At 40.7% G+C, this 25053-nt stretch overlaps 1 protein-coding gene across 4 annotated transcripts in view; it reads left to right on the top strand.

The window, feature by feature from the left end:
• Nucleotides 1–6009, top strand: part of OPA1 (OPA1 mitochondrial dynamin like GTPase) — a 49289-nt gene extending 43280 nt beyond the window's left edge. For all 4 annotated transcript variants that reach the window (XM_015637790.2, XM_015637788.2, XM_015637789.2 and 1 more), the window contains 2 exons: nucleotides 3486–3563; nucleotides 4083–6009. In XM_015637790.2, the coding sequence (XP_015493276.1) occupies nucleotides 3486–3550 (65 nt within the window). In that variant the 3' untranslated portion in view covers nucleotides 3551–3563; nucleotides 4083–6009. The remainder of the gene's footprint in view (nucleotides 1–3485; nucleotides 3564–4082) is intronic.
• Nucleotides 6010–25053: the final 19044 nt, after the last annotated feature.

Here is a 25053-nt window from a genome sequence, read left to right as displayed (position 1 = left end):
TCCCTTTTGTGACATGGGAGGATTGTATAAAAGAGCTTGGGTGGTTCAACCAGTTACAGAAGTAATTTGCTAGCAAGCTGAATGCTTTTAATCTGTGGCTTACTTTTCCTTGGAAAAACACATAGTATCACAAGACATGGAGCAAGAGGTCGCTTTTTGTCTACTCCTAAATTTACTTCTGCAGTAAGTATTCTTACCTGAAGCCCAGATGATTTTCTGTATTTGGAATGTTGATTTACTTTCCTAAAAACAGAATATACTCTAATTTACAAGTGTAAATGACTGATAGTTTAATCTAAGTGTCAGTCAAAACCCTACAAATGTGGGTATTGAGCTTGTGCATTTCACAGAGGCAAGAACTTCCCTAAAGTTGGGTAACACCTGATTGTTGAATTGTGAGAATGAATGTTCCATGTACAAAGTCACATGTGCTGATGAAACTGTAGACAGCCCAAAACTGCAGGGCCTGCACTTGCACTCCTCTAGTTTATTAAGATGAGTGTTGTGTAAATGCATAATTCTGCCCTCAGCCTATTAAAAGTAAACCAATTCAGCAGACTGCTTCTCTGTGCTGCAGAATGGACGTGCAGGAGAGTGTTACAAGTTGCCTGGGATCTGCTGCTGCAAAAGGCTTTATACTATGGCAAAAAATACAGGGCATGGCATGAATAATTACAGCTATTTGGCACTCATTGTAGCTGTTCTTTTGTAAGAATAGCCAGCATATTAATTGAAAGTATTAAATTACCTCAAGACCTCATAATTACTACAGTTAAGTAATCATTTCAATTCAGTCCAAGTATAAAAACTAATAAAGTGCTCATAGTATGCAGTCAATTTTAGTATACATGTTCTCTGAGCAAACACAGCTGATTCAGTATATTCTGGTGGAATACATATTTGCTATCCTGTTATTTTAATATGCCTTAATCAGAAAACTAGAATAGATTTGTTGGCACAAACATTTTTTTAAGGGTAAAATAATAATTGCAGGTTTTTGCTGATGGTATTAATTTTCAGAGCTGGAATATTTTGTTAGCAAGAGGTTGAGAAAGGAAAATACTTGCATTTAATACTGCTAAATCTTCCTGCTTTCACTGGGTCTAATGACTTGATCAATACAAAGAACACACTTGGGAAAACGTTGCAATTGGGAAAAAAAGTACCACAGAAAGCCACTGAAAGCACAACATAAAGAGATCTACTGGGTCGTGAGATATCATCCCCAGTTATCACAGGCAACTGCTGCTCATTTTGGAGAGCAGAGTCCAGGATTAATAATTTCTAAACCCAGAATCATTATAAAATATTTTGGGTTGGAAATGACAGTAAAGATTATCTCATTCCAGCTTCCCTGCCATGGGGTCAGGGGCACCTGACCAGGTTGGCCAGAGCACCATCCAGCATGGTGTGGTCAAAAAATATGTTAATTCTGTCCAAAATAGTAGAATGTTATTTATTTCAATGGCTGATTTTGTAAACATTCATAGAACAACAGTATTGAAAGCTGAGCTAAGTAGTTGCCTGAATAAATGCCCTAGAAATAACATTTTCTATACACTAGGGGTTTATATACTGTCATGCCATGCATATTCTTTCCTTGATTTAAAAAATAGTGTTTTCACTACTTGAAATGTGTTCAGTAAGGAGACGTGATCATGGGACTACCTTTTTTTTTTTTTTTTTCATTCATGGCTTTCAAAGATTCTGCTGAACTGAATCAGAATTTTTTTTTTAACCTGGTAAAAATCAGCTACTGCTGTTTCTTAATTTCCAAGGTACAGCTTTTGCCCTCACACTGACTGTACTTTTCATTTAATATCAAAGTGCCCTAAAAGGAAACAAAAACCCAGCTGAAATTCAAGAAGCTTCATTGGTTGTTTTTTTTTTTAGGACTTAGAGTGTGATTTAGCTTCACTGTACTTCTGTTTGTAGATAAGCACCACTGGGGAAGGGCATCTGAAGTGTTGAAAGTGTCAGTGGCTTACCCTTCATCACCTAAGAATTGCAAGATAAAGAGAGAAGCTTGAGGTTTCTATATACTCATGGAGGCTATTTTCCATACTTTATTTCAAATACTTACTAAAATTCTCTACTTCTGTTAGAACAGGACTGCAGGAGTTAATTGAGTTGTTATTATTATTACTCTAAAATGGATTTTATGTTTGTGGATTGTCATTTTGTTAGATTAAACTTTCAGTTCCCGTAGCTACATTCCTGTTCTCTTTGTAGGTAATTTTTTTCCACTTATGCTTACATATTCCATTTAAAGTTGTTTTATTTTTCTTTTTGTTTTGCTGATATTTCAGCTCAACAAAGTTGATAACATATGGTATTGATAAAGAGAAGAAAACATAAAAGTTTTTTTAAGAAAGCTTAAACCCTGTATCTCAAACATGGGAACATATGGCCTTAATCCAATAGTATTTTTAGCTTGGAAAAAAATATTTGTCTGTGTTTATGCTCATCTAACTTATTTTTGTCTGTCCTATTGCTCTCCCCTCATTCCTTCATATTTCTGAAGTGTGTTTTTCATGCCTATAATCACACACAGAAGGAGCTTCAAATGAGGATGTGGTGAGAGAGAAGCAGGAAATCTCACAGGCTTTGGATTCCAACTGTGTTCTAAATCTTGCTTCATAAGCAATTTAATAAATCAAATAGGTTATATGATGACAAGTGTTGTGTGGAATTGAGAAAAGAGTGGGAAAATGTCTAAGCCCCTGGATTTTTTGCAATCAATTTTGCCTTTTCATTCCCAGTAACTATTTGTAGTTGTGGTCAAGTCGTGTTTTGGTAGGGGAGTAAACTCCCAGATTTAGTTTTTGTATAAAATGAGTTTCTGCCCACATCCATCTGGTTACTACTGAAATGCAAGAAAATAAAATGCACGTTTTAAACAACTTTAACATTGTGTGTGCCCTTTGGGGGAGATGTCCTAAACACTGACCTGTGGCTCCCTGAAATTCTCCTGGGCGAAAGGACATGAGTGTTCAACTTTATTTAGAATGGTTAGTGGTGTTTGTTACACTTGCTGTGGAGAATGAGGACATTTGGTTAAAGAAGAAAGGGACCAGTGGGCATTATTTAAAACCTAAGAGCTCTCTGTGTGTAACAAGTGTGCAGTAGTTCTGCTGTGCACAATCTGATGGAAATTTCAGTTTTTTGAAATATATTTCTGGTATTGGATTCCTTCAGTAAATTTTTGAATTATTAAATTAGCAAAATAATCATAAAATATATCTGTAGGAGTTCATCAAACAGGACAGGGTTTCTTTTTTTCTGATGTAGAAAAATGTTGTAAACCTCTGTAATTGAGAAAAAATATGCTTAGGGTAATATTGATGACAGCATTAATTTTGTTTGTGTTTACATGTTTTTGTTCATTATTTTTGTGTGTGGTTTTTTGTTGTTTTTTTTCTCTCAGTACCTGTCCTCAGGTACTTAATAGGTACTTGAACAGTGATTTTTTTTATTTCCACTAGAAAAAGTTCGGGAAATCCAGGAGAAACTTGAAGCCTTCATAGAAGCCCTCCATCAAGAAAAATAGATTGTTCAAGCAGGTAATCATGTTTTGATCATAAAGAGATTGCTACAGTTACCTCATTGCTTTATATAAAATTATCCATCTCATTTAAATGCATGTTTTGATACAGACTTTGTGAAAATTCCTTTTTCTTTTATTCCATTGTCTGGCTGCTGCTGCTGCTTCTTGCTTCTAATCTGCAGCATGATACACTTTTACACTACAAGCAAATATGAAACTTAGTAAAAAAACAATTACTGACCAGTTATTTAAGTATTGTGAGTCACTGTAGGCTATTTGATTGCTCTCAGTTCAATATTTTTATCTGTATTAAGAGAAGTAAACATAAGTAGTTAGAATCAAAATTAATGGAACACTTTTCTATGGAAGCATTTTGGTTCTTTTGTTTTTCTTAAAGACACTGTATATTGTTAGCAAAAATATTTGTATGCAGATAATTCCCAAATCTCATTTCTATTAATTCTCAAATCCATAAGCCCAAGTGCTGTCATACATTTGTACATATTTTAAAATAATTGTCATTCTGTTTCAACAGCAACTTTACACAAGAATGCAGCCTTCTCCAGGATACCTTGCACAAAGACTGAAATGAAATGGCTTTTGTGTCCCATTCTCTTTCCTATTCTTTGGGGAGCATCCTGAAATGTTGAAGGAGAAAGAAAATAATGTCTCGTGGGATTGAGAAGTTCAGTTAAAATCCACCTGCCTGTTTAATCTTTGAAGCTACATACACAGAAGAATCTGATTTGTGTATTAATGAGATAGCTTGGGAGCTTGCTGAAGTTGTACATTTAAGGGTTTTTTCCTGAAAGGGAAAAAGCTTTTTTTTTAGTATATGTCTTGTATGGTAGAGCTGGATCAAATTCATAAATCTGTTGTCATTTTCTTGCCTGCGAAAGATGCTGGGAGTTTGACATAACGTTTTAGTATTTGTATATACATTAAAATGTCCTTCTAAGTAATGCCATTTTTATTTGTTATGCTCTGTGTTGAAGCATTTGCTGATCACTGTGGTACACATTTAAAAGCATTGTATTGAGATCCTGAGAGGAAGTGGTGGATTTTGGTCAACTCTTAAACTATTGAGAGATGTCAGCCAAGCAATTCTCGTAGTTCTTTCACCTGAAAGCACAGACTGCTATTCAATGACATCTTAAAAGGCTTAGGCTCAGGAAATAATGTCAGCAGCTGCTCCTTTTACCTGTTCTTTCCTGATAAATGTTGTTACTCTTGAATGTCAGCCGATTACATTTCATTTCTGAGATTGCACAGACTCTGATTTCCTTGTTAACTCCTCCCTGCACCATAGGTACAGAGTACCCTGATGGAATACATGTGAAATTTAAAAAGACAGAATGTACAATTCCAACTTCTCCTACTTCCTAATTAAAAAAAAGAAGGAAAAATGTCATTAATTTCATTTTTATTAATAGCTACTGTAAGACCAAAATCACTTCTATAAGAATGTTATGCACAAGGTCCTTCTACACCCACTTGATGTCTATCATTCAGGAAAATTAGTAAGGCACTGAAAACTGCCTTTAAGTTTTGCCATAGAAATGTTACTTGTGACAAATTTAAGCATGATACAAGCTTATCTATCATAGGTGCCTGGTGGTTAATCTCCACCACATTTCTTTGCCCACATTTTGCCACAAATGATCTGGTTGCACCTCTGAATACTTGTGTGGAAGAAGGTGTTAGGCCTGAAACAGTTTGTGTTGCAGTTGTCTGATTATGTACATTGAAAAACTGAACTAGATTTATTTTCCCTTTTGAAAAGGCAATTGATTTTGATATGTAGAAATGAAAAGAGAGGAATCTGAATGTTTTCCAACAGATATTGTTTTGGTTTGCTCTCAGAGGAAAAAATACAAAGTTTAGAAAGATGTTCCCCAAATGTTTGGACATGAAATATTCAGCCATGTGGACAAAAAGCTAACAAGCTAAGCAAAATTATGTTGAAAGGTTAAATATTTCAGGGTGATCTAACTGAATGTTTGGAGATTTTCTGTTTGAAGTTAATTCCTGAAAATGAGTGTTTGAGAACCGAAAAATAAAAAAATGGCTTGTGTCATGACCATCCCCTGAAGATAACTTTAGAAATGTAAGTTTGCACAATTTTGAAGGCAGACACCTTTGTGTATAGCAAGTGAAATAAGTCTGTACTTTGTAAAAAAACCAAACAAAGAAACAAACTAAAAATTTTGCATTTACCTAGAGATCACTGTTTGAAACTTCTGTGTAATGTAAATGTTGCAAAATATTGCATCCACTGGCCCAACGTTAATTTCTTTTAGTGTGATGTTCCTATGGGTTTAGTTCCAACTTTTCTGTGTTGCTCATCTAAGACTTAGCATGATGTATTCCATGGAAACTAGGTATTTATTGAATAAAAATGTAACTGAAGGAATAATAAAATGTGGGTTTTGAACATGGTGCAGTTGCACCTGATTAAGTCACTTTGACCTTTTTCTCATTTGTTAAGTTGTGAACAAGTGTACAGTAATGATATCAGTATATATTAATGATACCAAAATGTCTGATTCCAAAGAGCTGTGTCAGCACCAGGTTAGCAGTGACTGTACCATCACCTTTACTATATAAATTAATGTACCATTTTTGTAATACATTTAGACAAAGATCCTATGTCAAGCAGCATAAGAAGGATGTGCTGAATATTACAAGTTTTGCGACAGAAAACACAATTATTTGAACTGCTTAAAATTCATGTGGTACTGAAGAGTATGTTATTCCAAACTGGTTTGCAAAGTTCATGGTGTTTTTCTGTATTTCACAGATGCTGGATATGGCAATTTTTTTGTAAGGAGCAGTGACTAGTCTGTAATTTCTGTATCTTTTGGAGCTCAGGAAGGAGAATCACCAAATGTAAACATTGTTGTTTCATAAATGGATATTTCATTTCCAAAGCATGTTCATTACTGTTGTGTAGGTATGCTAAGTTACTTCTGTTTTTTTATAAAATGAAGCATTTATGAGCCAAAGTTTAAATACTAATGGCCAAGAGGTATTCTGACACTTTTTCATGAAAAAGATACAAATATTGTCTTTTCAAATGTCAAGAATTACTTCTTCTCAATAGTTACTAGTAATGTCATCCTAAGTTATCAGACTTACAAGAGAAACTAAAATCTTGGAAAAGTAAAAAATGTAAAGCATAAAAAGCAAACAGAGGGTGAATACATCAGTTAAGTTCTTGGTTATTTCAAATTCACTGGTGTGCTCTTTCACCATCAAAGCCACATGAATCTGGTTCTTTGCTTTTTACATTTTTGTACATAAGCTGAGTCATGATGTAGTTCCGAGGCTGAAGTTTTAGTGAATTTTCATGTATCTTTAATGTAGCTTAGTAATTCTTAACAATTGTATCTTAAAAGATGCAAAAGATTTATATCACTTGAAACGTTGAAATACTGGGATCTCTAAACCTGACCAGGACCCCTTGAGTCAGCTAGATCTCTTTGTTCATAGTGGGATTTGGTACTGGAGAGGTGGATGTTCCTATGCCAGGGAAGATATTACCATATGAACTGTCTGTGTAGATACCTCTGTGTTCTCACAGAGTTGCAGCATGAGACTCTTCTTGACTGCTTGGAATGTGTTCCTGGGTCCTGAGGTGCTTTAGGGAGATCTTCCAGCAATGCTTCATTGCATAGATGGGCTGTGCAATGGTGAAGTTTACTCATATTCTGGGAATACCCTCACAAGAACTTAACATTAATGATTACCTGAAAAAAGACTTACCATCTTAGTGACTTACCATGTCCAAAAAAACCTTTTCTTTTTAGATGTCAGTTTAAAGTTCTCGGATACTGTTCTATTTTTTAATTAGTTCAGTAATACATCTTCCCTTGCAGTAATCTTTATAGACCATGATCAATCATTTGCTAGTTTTTATTCAGTAAGATAAAAGAAATGCATTGTAAAACCCTTGCAAGATAGGTCCTACGCTGTCAGGTAACTCCTAAAGCTGTAGTTTCACAAGTGCCATGGTTCTAGATGGCTGTTATCACAGAGCTTTCATCATCTGGCTGTTGCCTGGAATTTTTTTTGTATAAAGTACTATATAGGAAGGATGGGAAGAAGCAGAAATGGTACAGATATTGTAATAGTTGTTTATATTGTGGTACCGGAATGGAAAACCCATGCATATTTCTGTGTATACAAACCTTGCTTGCATCTGCCATCACCTCAGTGCTTCAGCACATCAGAAGGTGAAATTATCCAGCCTGTTCTGTAAGAAGTATTGAAAGTCAGAGACATGGTTTTAGTTTGGACTAGCAGTGATTCGGGAAGTAGTTCTGAAAGTACTGGTGAAGCAGTTACAGAGCCAACCTCACAAAATGGTCTAGAAACATTTCTGAAATTGACTTTGAAATTGAGTTTCTTGGGATTGGCTTTAGGTGCTGTTCCAGTGCCAATTCCAGAAATATTTCTAGTCTTACCTGCTGAAAAGTAATTTATTGTGCATAACTGCAAACACTTGTGTGTTTGTGTTGCAGAACACTGATAGAATACATAATTTGCTGCTCTTGGGGGTCTGTAGGCTCCAAGAGGACTTCCAGAGCAGTGGTGCTTTCCCAATATGACTTAAACATGTCTTTCTAAACTATCCTTAGTAGTGACAACCAGCAAGGTGAGCTTTGTTCAGGTTCTTCACTCAAAGGATAACAAACTTTTTGAAGGTTAATCAGTGTGGTGCAATAACACCTTGCCTTATACCATTACTAATGTAGGGGAAGATGTGAAGTTTGAATTAAAAGGATGTTTTATAACAAGTTTTAGAATAGAAGCTTGAATGTTACATCCTCTATAACATTTTAGGGACCTTTTCAGGAAACACCTGGGTGAGCATTACTGCACAGGACAGACAACTGCCACATCCTTAGAACAGCAAAGGACAACCTTACAATTTGGAAATGACATCAACTCTACCTTGGACTGGATCTGCACATTGATGTTTCCTTGAGGATCATCTCTTCCAGTATGCTGGAAAACAGTAAATTGCACAGCAAAAGTCTCTTTAGATCTAGATAATATTTCACTACAGAAATCATAACTGAAGACCATTTTCACTTCTGTTTCAAGCAACTGCCATTTCTTTGCCAGCCTCGTGAAATAAGTATAAAGGTAACAGTGTGCCCCCTATATTTAGGAACATTGCAAGCAGTGTTTGCCTCATGTCCACAAGCCAATTGCCTGTAGCTTTTGATGTTTAGAGATGGAACATTCATTGCAGCCATCCTTACAATGAGTCTGTTCTGGTTCATGTGAAAATCAACATCCTTTTTTGTGTTGCTGCCTGACAGGATGCTACAATACTATTAGCATTTGCAAAGGGTTTGCTCTGTCTAATAGTGCAACCCCCAGATCACAGGCTGCTCAGTTTGTGTTTCTCTATTATGTGAAAGACACAAAGAAGCTGAAGGCTGGCAAAGGCCTGTCAAATCTTGTAATGTAGCGAGCGACCCCAGAGCTTCATTCTGCTTTATATCATTCCTTGTTCCCCATCCCACCCCTTTCCTTGAATGGGCTCTGAGGTAGGTAAATGAATTCAGTGGTATGGTAGGCGGATGATTCCTTTCTGACCTTGTTCCTGTACCATTTGTTTTCAGGCTTGTTGGAGGGAAAGGGACATATCTGAACCTTTTGTTTCAAATAATTTTCTCGCAGGTTGGGGAGTTAATGCAGACCTTGTCTGAACTCACCCGAGCGGAAAGTGCTCTGGGTACAAGTCGTGACACGCTTGGTCCCTTGGAATTGCCAGATTAAAGGAGAAGGCAGTGAATTGGAATTCTTTCACATTTGGCATTGCTTAAACACCTGGACACCTTTCTTTCTCCCCAGTGTGCATGTGTTTATATCCTCTGTCATGCCTTGGAACATCTGTCTTAAGAGCAGTCAAGAAGCAAACAAAGAATGACCTTTGAACAGCCCAGTGTTGTGTTTTAGTTGGGCAGGAGGTGAGGCTGAGGCAAAAGCTGACTACAGCACACACCAAACACTAGTGGCTTTCAAAGGAGTATTTCAGACTGATGTCTGAAATTGGCACAGCACTTCTTGAGGAGAGTCAGGTTTGTTTTAGGGATTGATCTTGGATCATGTCTTTGATGGGAACGAAGGCAAAGCTCTCCTGCATGCCAGGACTGAATCTTGGGAGCTCTGCATCCTTGAAGATTCTTTTGTAGAAGGAAGAGCAGAGGAATGTGACCAGTAGCAAAACACAAGGTGGGAATACCACTACAGCTGGCCTGCTGTAGTGGTATTGGCAGTCATGTATGCCCTGTCAGTCATAAATTTGCCTGACAGTGCCATGATGTTTGGAGGATTGTTTATACTTCCTGAATAATGGATTCCAAAGGTCTCAAACAGAGCACAAATTAAAGAATCAGAGGCTGTCCTGAGTTGGAAGAGGCACACAAGGACCATTGGAGTACAGCTTCTGGCCCTGCAAAAATACTGCTCTCTCCAAGTCTTAATTGTACAGGGGATGTTTGCTGTGTCTGAAGAGTCCAGTTCAAGTCTCCATCTGCTTAGCCCAGCACACACCTGGTGAGAGGCCTGGTTAGCATTTGAGCCCATCACTTTGTGTTGTCTTTACTAAAGGCTTCCACAAGCCAAAACAGACATTGGGATAAATCTGTAAGAACATCAGGCTTCAGAGTTGATACAAAAGACACAGGCATAAAGGGGAGGAATGAGGATGGTCATACCCCATGTTGTCTAAAAAAATACTGATGCTAATTATCTTCTGTTGGTAGACTGTAACTTGAAAATGCAAGTATAAGGGGTGCTACCTATCCCATCGATGCCTATGCATATTAACGTATTTTCTGCATATAGTTATATATATTATAATAATAATGACATGTTATGGAGTAAGTAGTATTAAGTTTGAAAAGCAAACTTCCACATCCTGCAGAGATTCATGGCATCCCCAAAACAAACTCTGTTCATGCTTCATTTGTGATTCCTCTGTGCTATGTTTGTATATCTCAGGGGGACGATAAGTTCATCTAACAGTTGTAATCTCAAACCCACCTAAACTGAAAGTTATTTGCATGTGCCGACTATTTTGTAATTTGGGACTACTTATGGACTAAATATTTAATCCAAATGGAATTGCTTTGCTGCCCCACTTCCTGGATTTCATGCTAAAACACTTCATGCTTTCACAGGATTCCAGTATTGCAGATGTATAGCTTTGTGTAGGCCTTCCTTATTATCTCACAAGCAAGACCAGCAGGAATATTATCTGTATAAGGCCCTTCAAAAAGACATACAAATAACTAAATTTTTTTTAATCCTCCAACAATAACCAGGAAGACAGTGTTATCCCTTTTGTTTTTACTGTACCTCTGCTTCCACCAATGGTCAGAAGATTAGTTTTTATCTGGAAGTTCTGATCAATTAGACCTTTTTGCAAGAAAGCATTTTTTAAGCTATTAAATGTTTCTTTTATGACCCAAGACTCGTTACCACTGGAAACTATTGCTATTAGGAGAATAAGAGCTTCCCTTTTAAAAAGTCCTCTTTTCCCTCCTGTCAGTTTATGCAAAGTCCATCCCTTCAGCTGGAAGAAATAACACATCTCTTGTCAGAAAAAGAAAATAATTTTCCACTGCCTAGTGCCTGAAAATTCAAATTCCATAAAGCTTATGGAAGTACTGCTAGCCATAGATTATCCAGTGAGGTTCATTTCTGGACTCTGCTTTGTTGGATGTTTTTGCACACCCTGTTTGCTTTCCCTGCCACAACCTCCTTCCCTGTCCTCCTCTGCCCTATGGGCATGCAAATTAGGCCCTCAGCAGGTGTCATCCTCTGGTCTGTGAGGTGCTGAAAGTCACTGAAAATACATGGTAAAATTTCTCTGTCTATTACTGCTCATATTCCTTTTCACTTTTGTTTTTGCTGTCTTGGTTTTAGCTACAGGAGTGTATCACATTTTATAAATATACCTGTATCTCAACATTTATATTACATATGCATAATTATGCAAGAAAAAAACATGCTGACTGCCTCAGAAATCGTGACTTGCTGACTGATCTCTGCCTAGCCCAAAACAGAATTTATCTAATCTACTCTGAAAGACAAATGCCATTAGTAGATGAGTAACAGAGAAGAAACGTTGGAGAGGGGTTCATGGCAAGAGGCTGGTTTCATGTGGAAACAAGGGAATATTATACCACTTGCTGAAGCTTAGAGCAACTCCCAGATCCTCACTGAAATCAAGCTCTGTGATGAAAAGGCCTGTAGCCTGTTGGGCCAAGAGATGGGGATTATGAGAATATTCATGACTCCTGAGAATCAGCAGGTGAGACCTAATGCACACTATTGCCCCTCACCCTTTTCTCCAGCTCATCCTTTTGGTAAACAGTACATAAAGGCTGGGTTCCCAGAGTGACTGAACTCAGTTCCTGATCCTTTTTTTTTCTCCTCTTTTTTTCTCCTCCATTCTTTATAAAAAAGATTGCAGTGGTTTTGCCACTTGTCCCAAGCAGAAGCACGGAATCTCCTTTTCATTTCTAAAAAGCAACTGTGTGGCCAAACCAGAAGTCTCGTGACATTACTTAAGAAAGCAGAATGGTATCTTAGCATCCAAGGCCTCTTTTAAAACTTAATGAAAAGCCTTTCTGAGAGCTTGGATAAGCTGGAGAGGAATCTCTGTGACATATGTGCATTGTCTTAGAAAAGCATGGGTTGGAGCCAACTGTGGGCCTCTGCCTTTAATGTACTGGGTATTTGTCATGCCTGTTTTGGTGTGCTTGATAATCAGTAAACATTCTGTGTGTAGAGCCCATGCAGTTGGAAGAAGTTGCAGTGTGTGATTGATGCAGGACACTGTTCCAGGACAGTGAGTGGCAGGGGATGCTCTGTGAAAGGGAGATTCCTTGGGAAAGATGGGAAAAAGTATTTTGACAGCTTTTCTCCAGTGCAGCACAAAGGCATATTCTATAGCAGATTTCATCAGTCAAGTTTTTGTAAAATTGTCTCACTGTGATGCAGGTGAGGAGGGATTTTCACAAATGCTGATCCTGTCCTGATTCTGACAGCTTTTACCTGCAGGCATGAGGTTGTATGTTCAGGCTGGTGGAGCAGGGATGATTGTCAGGTCTTTAGCTGTAGTCTAAGTGGTGTGATCCCTGTGAAGCCTGAAACAGTGCCTATGGTAAACAGAGGAGACCATGCTAGATCTTTGCTTTAACTAAGTGTTGTTGCTTGCTTTTTCTCTGCAGGAGTGTGTCAGGCCATTCTGCTGGTTTGTGACTCTTGTACCTGGGTTGCAGCTATGGATCAGTGATTTGGCAGTGGGAGGTGTTGCAGTGAATGCAAGCACAGGATATTGACACTGCTCTAAGCCTCAGGCCTGTGCCACTTTTCCAGGACTCAGTGAAAATGGAGTACTACTCCTCCCTATATGTGTCCTGATATATGACCAGGACAGGCACTTTTCCAGGCCATCATAGTCAGCTTGAGCCTTTTTGGCTGTGCTGAGGCAGGTGATTACTGAATTACTGTTTGGTAAAAATGTACCCTCATGCCAACATTTGTTGTAGCCTAATGCTTGCAGGACATCTCTCCATGAAGCCATAGTGGTTATTCTGCATTAAGGCAAAGGTAACATCTTTTTGAAGGTTTTCAGCATTTCCAAGAAGGATGGTTACATCATTTTAAATCCCTCTTGGAATTTCAGTCTGTAGGAGCTGTAGTGCCTGGTTCTGACAAAACTGTTGTTACAAACTTGCTTTCAAAGTGTCTCAACATAAGGGTGTTTGTTTGTTGTATCCATGTGACAGCATCCAAACAACACTTCAACAGTTTTTTTCTGTTAATCTGAATGTAAATAATAGCACTTAGTTCTGTGGCTGGAATTTGGTCCCCAACAATTGAAACTGAACTGCTGTCTGCTCAATATAGTTTTTCTAGTAACTGATGCATCTAGGTCAACAAACTGACAGGCATTGCTCATTTTACTGCTTGGCAAATATTGAACTAAAGTCTTCAGCACTGTAACACTGTTGACAATTGCAGGATAAAAGCATTGTCCTCTTTTGTTACCATGAAGTGCATCTTCACGTCTGATTCTGGCATAACACACTTGGTAAACAACAAGGAATGTTGTGCTCTGGAGTCCCAAGTGTTTGCTCTGACAATATAAACTTACTGCCTCCTCTCTAAAACCAAACATCTGTCTCTGCCATGGTTACTTCAAACTGATATTGAAACAATCCAGTCTCTTCCTGAAAACACTGGAGGGTGACAGCATGACTGCTGTTGAAGGAGCTCTTTTCTCTTTTTGAAAGCTAGCTGTACCACACTCCTTTATTATGTTGCAGGTCTATGTTGAGGAGCCCCAGCTAGGCTTCAAGAGTCTGGAAAATAATACTCGACAGAAAAAAACCACTCTGGATTGGTACAGTTAACACCAACCCCACTGGAAAGGAAAAGCTATGTTGCAAGTCCACTGTCAATTCTTTATTTTCCAGGAGAGCATGTTAGAAAAGACAAAAGAGTAATGAGCCAAAATGCCGCTGAAAAAATTCCATCACACACATTCTGTTACCTGAGCAGAACACTGCTCCTTGCCTCTTCTTTCTCCTTTCCAAAATTAAACCTCCCCACCACTACTGTGAAGGTCCAGGATCATTTGCATCCCAGCACCCATAGCATCAATCCGTGGTCTCTCCTGAACACAGCATCTTGTGTTCACTGCTTTGCTGCTGTGAGTGACCCCTGTGGATCAGACCGGAGCGATTCAGCTGTGTGGGATTCTCTGGGGACGTGCCCCATAAGAATGGTGTCATTCACAATGATTTTGTTCCCCACTACCTTTGGTCTTTTCCAAATTCAACTTTGTTATTTGTTTCATATTTAGGTCAAGGGTGAAGATTAAAACAGATCTGCCCTTCCTTTGCTTCACATATTTTACCTAGCTTGTTTTGCATGGAATCTTTATTTAGACCAGCTTGAAAGCTATAATGGTAACCTATATCACACTGAATCTGTTTGAAAAGTCTGTAGCTGCACACCTGCAATTACAATATTACATATGAAACATTAGCCCCTACAGTGATTGGAGGTGAATATGCAAGAAAAAGCTTTTACAGCCAGTTGCATCCTGCTGCTCCAGACTGATGCCAACCAGCTTGGAGGATTGGCCCCTCCACAGAAGTATTAAAAAATTAATCCATAACTTTTTATATCCTCGATGGAGACACAGATAGCGACAGCATATTTTGTTTGTTGTTTTGTTTGTTGTCTTTTTGGATTGAACTACTGATGCTTCCTTTTCCTTTCTGCCTGAGAAAAAAAAAACCAACAGCTTTGCCTTTGAGGCTAATGCAGTCACATGCTAAAAAGAAATTTAAGGCCTTAGAAAAAAGAAAGAGGCCAGCATGAATTTCACTACCAGGTGCTGAAATGGGACAAGTCCTATGACCATTTTGCATTTCAGACTTGTCTTGGGTCACACAGAGCTGAAGGGAATGAGAGATGGGATTGTGATTGTGTTCCCAGCAAAAAGGGAGAGACAAAGCTGCACGCTTCAGGGAAATGCCATCGTAATTCTTCCTATATTAGTTCAGAGGTTCGTTGATCATGAGGCTGGAGGCTTTTGTGGCTGATGTCAAGTGACTGCTTTTGGGTATGATTCACCTATTGTCCATAGGGCTCCTTTTACCAAAAAGCAGCTGGTGAAGCCTCTATTTCCTTTAAACAAAACTGTCTTGAACTTTCAGGGGAGAACAAGGCCTGCACTGTGCTGCCTTGACTCAAATCCCAGCCAGGAGGGAGAAGTCAGACCTGTTTCTTGCTTTTGCAAAAGCAAGTACTTTTTCTTTTCCCCCAGCAATAGCTGTGAAGTAGACAAAGAAAGCAGCCTATGAGAGAGATGAACCTGACCATCCCATAAAGCAGCAGCATTTTTGTGTCCTCCTGCAAATGTGGATGGCAGAAGTGGCTGCTGTTCCGGCCGAGCCAGCCAAAGCTTGATACTGCGGATTTCCCAGCTGCTACCCAGTTCTGGTGTCTGAGTTTTTCACAAGTTTAAAGCTCATTTTTATACAATATGCTCAGCTCGTGTGATTTTTGCTGTTAGATGACATACATCTATAAGCACTCTATGCTACTTGCGCATCCTGGCAGTTCCCAGAAAGGCTCAGCTAGAGCCTGTGGGCTGTTTGGGTGAAGGAAGCAGAGGGGACAAGGATAGCCTGGTACTTCAGTAAAGACAGTAGTGAGTTCATGTGGGAAGGGGAATGGCATCCTTCTGATGAATAAGTTGGATTTCTGAGGCAGCATCTTCCAGCTCCCCTCCCAGCAGGAGCTCATCAGGCCAAACACAGCCGGCATCAGCTCTTCACCCTGCTGAGACTTTGCAGTTGGACTTATGACATGGTAACAAATTACCATTCCTGTACAGATGGACAGCTGGTTCTGTATTAAACAAAGGCAACAACATTTGATATTGCCATTTAAAATACTTGTCTATTTATTTCACAGGTTTGGTTGTGCCTGCCTTGAAAGCTGCATACGACACCCCGGGAGTGCCCAATGGACTGGTGTCAGCTCATTAACTCTGCTCCTTCAGAAACTGCTGTCTTCAAATGGGTTCTTCAAAATGATCCAAAACCATGTCTTAACCCCAAAAAGGCAAATTTTTAGTTACAAAGATATTTGAGAACTAGACTTCTAATAAATCTGAAGTCCAGTTCCTAAGTAAAGAAGCTCCAGAGATTCTCAGGCTTTTTACTCTATATTCAAGTGCAACAAAGAAATTAACTGCAACCACCCAACCAGCAATTTACTGTGGACAGTTACATGTTGGTAATGGTTCTTTCAGCCACTGATAATCAGAATTTATAAAGGAAAAGAGCCAAGCAGTCTTTAAGTGGCTTCCATCAACTCCACCTCAGAAAAAGTGGAAATGTGCATTAAGCCATATTCGGAGTGTATTGTAAGCACTGAGCTTGGAACTTTTGGCTGCACTGGTTTTTATCTGCACAGTTGATTTTAGGATGAAAATAATCACTGAATAGGACCTAGAAATCCCTGAATAAGACCTTTTATCTCTCAAAATGTTCATTCATGTATGGTAGGAGAGTTTTCCCAGAATTTGTCAGGTTCATTGGGCCTGATAATTTTAGAATAAATGCTAATGTGAAAACTGTATTCTGATTTAAGGAAATGCTCACCTGAACAGAGGCTTCACTGTGACCTGATCTGGGTATTTCCTGGACTTTACTTATACTTGATCCTAAACATTATCAGAAACACTGCTCAAACTCAGCAAACTACAACTCTGTTCCACCATTTAGGTAGAAAAAGGTTTGCATGGAGCAGAGGAGCTGCCTTGGGCAGACAGACCTGCAGAGAGAAGAGAATGGGCATGGTATGCCACACTGCACACTCACACAGGGCTATTCCAGGCTCAACAAAGCCCTGGAAGAAACTATTGTGTTTTAATTGTGCAAACCCACGTGGCTGATGAGAAGTACAAGGGTGGCTTTTTGCTTGTTAGAATTCTAAAACTAGTGCTTTGCTACAGACTTATTCTCTGGAAATGCCTCATGGTTGAAATATGCTGTGCCTGAAATCCCCTGTTTCCAAGTCCTTCTGGAAATAGCTTTCCTGTATGTAGGGCTTAATTTGTAGTCAAGAGACAAAAGGATGGCCTTGAAATCACATCAGGTTAGACGACAGAGGAATGATAGGGTGTGCAAAGTCTAAGTCAAAACCTTTTGGGAGAACTATGGCATAAATTCCTGGGAGTTTGTGTATATCCTTTTGTTTCCAGCAATTTTGGCTGTATTCCAGTTTTCAGGTCCCCCAGAATGTCATTCCTGTTAGTTATGTTTTGCTCGGTCATCACTGGGACAGTGCCGTGAACTTTGCTTGCAATTACTCTAATGAGGAACAAAGGCAGAATTTCCTCAGAAAAGATTGTCCCAGTCTAACTCCCTCATGCAAAATTGAGGGTTTTAGGTGATAATGAAGACAATGGGGTTATGAAGTGAGAGGTATAACATTTCAGGCAAACATTTTCAATATAACACCATTTCATCTATAATAAGCTGAAAACAGACCTGTTAGGTCCAAGATACAGAGGCAAGGTGAGGTGTTAGCTTGGTCAGGAGTTTCTGAGGTATAATGCAGCCCAATGATCATCTGGTCTCCTTCTGTCAACATTAATCTTGGATTTTCAAGGTTGTTTGATATTGCTTGGGCAGGGGTCCACTGAATAAATGAAGTTTTCCTGCTATTTGTTTCCAATTACACTGGAAATTAAAGGAGTTCAACAGTCCTTGACATTAAATATTTGAGGCAGACAAAGCGTTTGTGCTTCTTCTTGCTTGATTTTTTGTTCTCAAAAGGAAATTTTCCAGTGCAAGGCAAATATTTCATAAAGAAAAGTATTTCGACATCTGAGATTTTCCCCTTATTTTCCTACAACAGATTTTCTTGGGGAATTGAGAGATGTCAGGGAGTAAATAAAAACCCATTGCCTGCTTGTAAGCAGTTTGTTACAAGTGTTTGTATTCATTCATACTCCTTGGTATTTCTAGGTGGTAAGACCAGAATGGGTCACTGTGACCAACTTCTGCTGGCCTGAAGCAGACTTGCAATAAAGAAGCATCAAGGGCTAATGTAACAATCCTCTCTGATGGATCTTGTCACCAGCTAAGTTGGCTAAGCTTGTTACAGTCTTTGGTAAACACCACCACCTTATTTTGTCTAAGTTTATGCTGCAGTTTCAAGCACTGAGATTTCATTCTGCCTCTCTCTGATGCATTAAGAGCTGTCTTGAACTGGATTTGTTATCACAGAGTGTTAATTATGACTGGATGCTGAACTTGGGGGTTATTTACTCTGTTTCCTACTAGCCTGAGCAAAGGTTTTGAAGCTGGGTTTCCAAGCAGACTCTCCCAGCTTCAGCCAGAATTCTTTTCAATGCTCAGGGTGTTCTGTGCCTGCAGAGATTGGTACCCTGCTTTGCTGATGGAAACTAAGAGTGGCTGAATGAGCCAAGCAGGCAAAACCAGCTCAACAATCCTGGCTGCTGCTCCTCCACTCCCTGACCCCAGGCCCAAGGTCCTGGTCTGGAACTGGATCATGGTTTTACATCTGTGTGGCCATATCTGGCTGGTTTGCCATCCTTTGTGGGATAAGTCATGCAGTGAGCATTCCCAAAGGTTGATGAGGTCTTCAGTGCAGTCAAAAAAATCCTTTCTTGGAGCTGATGATTCCCCAAAGTCCCACCCTGGTCATCTGGGGATGACTGGTAGTTCAGCCCCTTTCATCTTTAATTTTTTAACCCAACTTGCAGGCTCTGGCAGACCTTTAGATCACTTTGCTTTTCAGTTGGCGTTAGCCCACTTGAAGTAGGAAAGTTTATGCCTGGAAACAGTTGGTCCAGATCTGAAAGTAGAAAATATTATTTCCAGGCATGGAGAGCTTTTAAAAGAGCAGGAATTTCATGGAAATAAAACAGTCTAGTCTATTAAGTTCCTCTCATGGACTTTTATGAGGACAATTATTAATATTGTTGAAAATTATACTCATGAAACGTGTTAATGGGAACTGTGCTGGCTGCTGCCAGAAAAAAAACTGCAATCTTTACAGCTCATTTGGAGACAGAAATATTCAGCAAAGTAGCCTACAGGGTGCAAAGGTTCGCGTGGTGCCGGCTTAGACTAACTTAACATATGCCCTCCGTAGCCTTGGTATTGTCCAAAACCTAATGCCCATAATAAAAGAGAGGAAAATTGGACCCCAAGTGGCAAGGATTGTAAGCCCTTGGAATTCTCCTAATCAGAGATATTCAGCTATTTTTAGTTCATAATGTTTAGTCAAATAGCAACAATGATTTTTCTTCTTTTTTTCAACTCAGCTGCACGGTGTGTTGGAGGGGGTCTCGATGGCCTGTGACCTTGCCTTTATCTGTCAGTCTGTCACCACTGGTCTTCAAAGTGCAGCTTAAAGGATCTGAGGCTTCTGTGTGGCCTTGATGTGATCTGCTTTCCTGGTAAAGTTTTTCATTAGCGGGTGCTTTTTTAAGCTGGTTGGAACTTGCTTTGCTTGCTCTGTGGGATGTTACTGGCTTGGGGGCTCTCTGACCCCCACAACCAGGTTTAATAACCCTGCATGGCCTGTATTTGCAAGCATTGTGTGTATGGTGGATGCTGCTTCTGCACAGTGGATGCTGCTTCCTGCCTCATTGATCAGGCTCTTTCTTTTCTCCTCTTGCCTCTGAAATATCCATCAAAGACTCTCAAAATAAGAAATATTTTTTGAAGTACAGTTGGTTAGATACAGTGACTGAGCAGCAAGCCCATCCATCTGCACAGTGCTTACCCACCTGCTAAGGGTACTGCCCTTCCATCCAGCCCAGATCCTTACTGCTGCTGTGTCAGCCATACATTTCCTTTCCTCTTAGGGAGAGGACATACCTAACAAAAGAGCAGTCCTGCTGCACCAGACCACTGGGCTGGGTAGCCCAATATCCTGTCTCCAACTTTAGCCAGCAGCACATGCCTAGGGTAGAGTGAAAAACAGGACAAGTGTGCATGATACTCGTGGTTAGGAGCTTTTTGAGCCAGAGCTGTTGTCTATGTATTCAATATAACTTAAGTAAGGACAAAAATTCTGGGGACACATGGTTCACTTGTGTGATCCCTGCATTTGAGTGGCTTTTTGTGGACATCTGGATGCAATTATTGATGATGCTAAAAGCCCTGTCTCTGTCACCAAAGGAAAATTATTTATACATCCGTGGCTGGAGCAAAGGTGTTGGGTGCCCCTGAACAAAATGAGTGGAAGGGCTGAGTGTGAAAAAACTTTGTCACAGCTGTGGTTGGCTTTGAGTGACACTGACCTTCCTCTGCCATGGCAGGGGGGCCTGACTGGTTCCTCTCAGAGGAAGAGTGTGTTCTTGCAAAGATGCTTTCTCACTGCAGCACAGCCAGTCCTGTGTGTTTTGCCCATCAATAAACAGGAGGGACAGCAGGATTGATCAGCTGGTGCCCTTGCTCAGCAGGTTCCACAGACATTTGACTGCAGCAGCTTTGCTCAGACTATACTTGGTCTCAGCCAGCTGGGGACCAGTGGAGCACTTCTGGAGGAGTCCAGACTGGTCACTGTGCACTGGTGTGGGGAGCTCTCCTTTCCTGCAGAGCTGGCCATCGACATGCAGCAGCTCTTTTTCCCCAGCTCCAGCAGAAGGGTCTGACAAACACTAAACCCAAGAGACTGGAAGAAGGATTCCTCCAAAATGTTTGGTTTGCTTTAGTGCAGTGTGTAAGGGGCAGGCCAGGGCAATTACCAGCATGCACAAGATGCCTGCTATGTTGCTTGGAGTGTTTTTCTTTACTACGTGTCAATACAACCCCAAAGCCATTTTTCAGAGTTTGCCAATGGCTATAATTGAAAAGGCATGAATTGCCCTCAAGAGATTCCCCACTGCTCTGCATTATTATCTGCTGGATGGCAGCTCTATAGGCCATGTATCATTTTTTTCAAATAACCAGTTAATTACTAAATAAAACAACCTAGCTTTCAAGCTGATTAGCCTAGATTAATGACCAGCAGCATGTTTCACTCTCCTCAACAATTTATCATGGAAAAGAACTATGTCTTTAATGATTTAGGTACCTGGTCTATTGAGGCTTGCTCCAATCTGTACAGCCTCCAATTTGATTTAATTGCTCTTCTTAGTTTGTGACCTGGAAAAAACCAAGTGACAGCTCCCATTAGTGAAGCCCAGCTTGCAACTTGCTTACAGTGTTACAAAGGCTCACTGGGTGTCTTTCTCTGCTGACTTCATTAAGAAGATATATAGAGGTCAAGTGTCACTTTGGCACAGAACAAGTACTACGCCATTTATCAGCTGAAACAGGTTGAATCAACCTGTGTATTTTATTTAAGTTTATATTCGTTTTTTTTCCCCTCTTACTGTTTTTAAAAGATGTTTTTAGAAGCTCCTTGTTTTGTTTAAGCTAAGATTGAATTTACAGACTGGCCTTAAAGGCATTAATTGCAGTTCATTTATTGTTACTTTGGCATGGAAACTTTGGCATTGCACTCCTCTACGGTTATTCAATAAAAGATCTTTTGTTATAAGGGCTTATTCAGGGCCCTTGAGTTTGCTTCCTAATTAATATTAGACTTCCTTGCAGTTGTGCTCTGGAGTACAAATGCTCACTTCCCAAGGATGTTGCTGCAAAGGCACATTGAATGTGTCTTTAAGTGCATCCTGAATTACTGACTTATTATTGGGCAAATCCCCGAAGTCTTCACTTAGCCAAAACTCCCACTTAAGACAATGGGCCCATGGGACTTGTCTCATCATTAACTGAGCTCCAGCAGTTGTCTGGCACTCAGTGAACTGAGTCATGGCCACTGGCCCTGAGAGTTTACCATCTACACTAGGGACAAAGACTCAACAAGGCTGGGAAGATAATGGGGCAGCATGAGCTGGAGCTGGGCTCCCAGACCTGGCACTGCACTTTGGATTCAAGATGTTTCTGAAGGGCAGAGGAACCACTGCTAACTCCACTGGTCACTGTTGTGCTCTGAAAGGCAGATTTCAGTGTGAGCTGTTGCTAACCTGCTCTTTCGTTGTGCTTTTCAGCAGAGAGGTCAAAGCAGATTAAGTCCCTTCTATGTCCTCTCTTTCTAAGGAGATTTGTGGCCCTCTTGGACTGGGAGCTGCTGTCTGCTGAAAGGGGTTGCTCTGCACTGTCCTGTTCCAGGATTTTCCAGTCTAAGGGACTGGAAGCTACTGTCTGGCTGACCTTCTCCAAGATTTTAAATCCTTCAGGTTCAATTGCCTGGTGGCAAGGTCAGAACAAGACCATCACAAACACTTGGATAAATGTGTGAGTGGTACCAGCCAGTCCCTAACTGCAGCTCCCTGACCCTGGCTGTGCAAGTCACCTGGCAGTGATCTGGGGAAAGCTCTCCTGCCAGGAACAGACGTGGCCACTGTGTCAATAGCTCTGGGTCAAGTGGCAGGAGCACATCCTGCCCTCATCAGGCTCACTCTGTGGTGCTGGTTACACATGAGGGCCAAGGAGAGAAACCTAGAGAAAGAAGATGCACTGATGGGCTGGTGAGATGGAGAAGGGTTTGAAGAGAGCAGGAGCTGTGGACTGTGCCTAAGGAAGCTACAGAAAGGTGGGGAAGTGTTAAGTCTTTTCACAGATTAATTGTTACCTTTCTGAGAGGGGTAAGCAGGCTCACACAGCAGCCACAACTCCGTTTTTTTCTATCAGGAGCAAGGCAGGTCTAAGAGGGGATGGCTGTGACTTCCTGACATATTCACAGGGATCTCATAAAAACCCAAAATTTTTGTTCCTTCCTTTCCACAGACAATTGTTACTGGTAATCCTTTTGCAAGAACACAGCTTCTCAGGAAATGGTTGAAGGGGTAGATTGGTACCAACATGAACATTATTATCAGTGTACCAAACCTATGCTGAATGTGCTGTAAAGATTCCTGCCAAGCCTGCTAGAGAGCTCTAGAAGTCCAGAGACCCTTTGATCTGCCCTCAGTATAAGCCTTATTACTGCCCATGTGCCCTCAGTGCTGTCCTGGATGAACACTGAGTTCTCATATTACCACTGCTGGAGAGAAGACTCCTGCATCTACAAAAAAAATAAAAAATAAAAAATAAAAAAAAAATCCTTGCAAAGAAATGCAAAATTAATTTCATTTCATATAGTCCTTGCCACTACTCTTGGCAAAAAAAAGTACTAGGTACTAAGAACAACAAGGGAAAACTAGGGTCTGTAGCAGAATAACTCCCTGCAGTCAGCCTTGGAGCCATTTTTGTGCCATGCACATATCTCCCTGTCCTGTGGCTGGGTTACTCAAAGTATGGAATTCAATATAGTTGAGCAATTCAGAGTTACTGGTTTACTTGCCAAGGTTGTATAGGAAAGAAAGCAAAAACAAGTTTCCGAGTTTTCACCAATTTTCATTCCTGCAGATGGACACCTGTTCGTTCCTATGGTGTGACCCAGTATAGATCTGCTCCTATAGATCTGCAGAAAGTCCTGGTGGTGCAGGAACCCTTAAAGCACTCCTCACTCCACAGGGTTGTGCAGCAGGGCTGGGGACCTGGACAAGAGATGCTGGTGGCATCCACAGAGCTGTGGCTGTGTCAGATCTGGGTTTGTCTTAATCACTTTGCAAGGGTCACAAAGCTCCATCCCCCTGACCCCTTCCCTCACCCACTCCCCCCTGCTGCTTGAGCCATTTGATCAGAGCATGAACCCAGCTGTGAGTGAATGTGGGCAGGTGTAAAGCCCCTTCCTAATCCCCTGGCCATGCACCTGGGTTCCTGTGGTACACTTTGAACATGTGCCTCAGATCCTCATTTCAGGACATAAGAACTGCTTCTCCTCTGAGCAAGCCGCTGTCTTATGCATGCTTTTTGGGTTTTCCTAAAGCAGCCTTAAAATCTCCTAATCCTCCCTTTCTGCCGCATATTTCCTGCTGGTTGCATTTTTGAGCCCTTGTGCACATTTTTGTCACAAGAGAAGGTGGGTGTTTGCTTTTGCAGTGGCAGTAGCTGCCACCAGCTGACAGAAGGGATGTGTGACAGAGCCAGTGCTGGTCCCAGTGCTGGTGTCTGCCCCATTCGGGTGTGAGGTCTGACACAAGGGATGCACGGGGGCAACAAGTCACCTCTGTTGGCTGCAAGCATCTATCAGTGCTGAGCAGTACAAACCTCTCAAGGGAGAAAGAGAAGGGGAGATCTCCCCCATTTCAAACCCTCTCCTGTTACTAATGGGGACAGGTCACAGCCGTGGGAATAAGGCACGAGGCATTGATTCATTGAGCTTTTTCTTGTAATGCTGTAGATCTTCATTAATGTTCCCGGTTGTGCTTTCTGCTGTTCCCAGTGGGGCCACTTAATGACATAAAGAGCTTAACAAGGAGAAGCTGTGGTCACAGCTGAGGAGAAGGGTCTGGTTTACTGCTGCCAAGGGTTGTGCTGTTTATCACATGCAGCATCAGCCTCTAAATATTTCTTACCATTGGGATTGAGAGAATCACTTTGCAGAGAAGGTTATCCAGTAAATCTGGCAGGGCAGAAACAAGAGACCAAGAAGGCAGCCTCTCTTGTGACAGTACTGGTCTCTAAAAGCTTTTGGCAAGTATCTGGAGAGGGCTGTTTCCTGTCATAAACTGTGATTGTGTATTGGCCATGGATATGAGGTCTTATGAGCCATGCAGTAGGTTTTTCTATTCCTGTGTTTTCTTACCTGTTCCACTATCTCTCTTTGGGGAATCCCAGAGCTCCAGGCAAGAAACTTCACAGAATCACAGAATCTGCTGAGTTGGAAGGGACCCACAAGGATCATCAAGTCCAGCTCCTGGCCCTGCACAGCACCATCCCCAGGAACCACAGCAGTGCCTGAGAGCATTGTCCAAACATTTCTTGAGCTCTGCCAGGCTGGTGCTGTCACCACTGCCCTGG

Source organism: Parus major, chromosome 9, assembly GCF_001522545.3.
Source record: "Parus major isolate Abel chromosome 9, Parus_major1.1, whole genome shotgun sequence".
Lineage (NCBI taxonomy): Eukaryota > Metazoa > Chordata > Aves > Passeriformes > Paridae > Parus > Parus major.
Note: the sequence above shows the minus strand (reverse complement) of the source record. Positions and strands in the feature narration are given on the sequence as shown.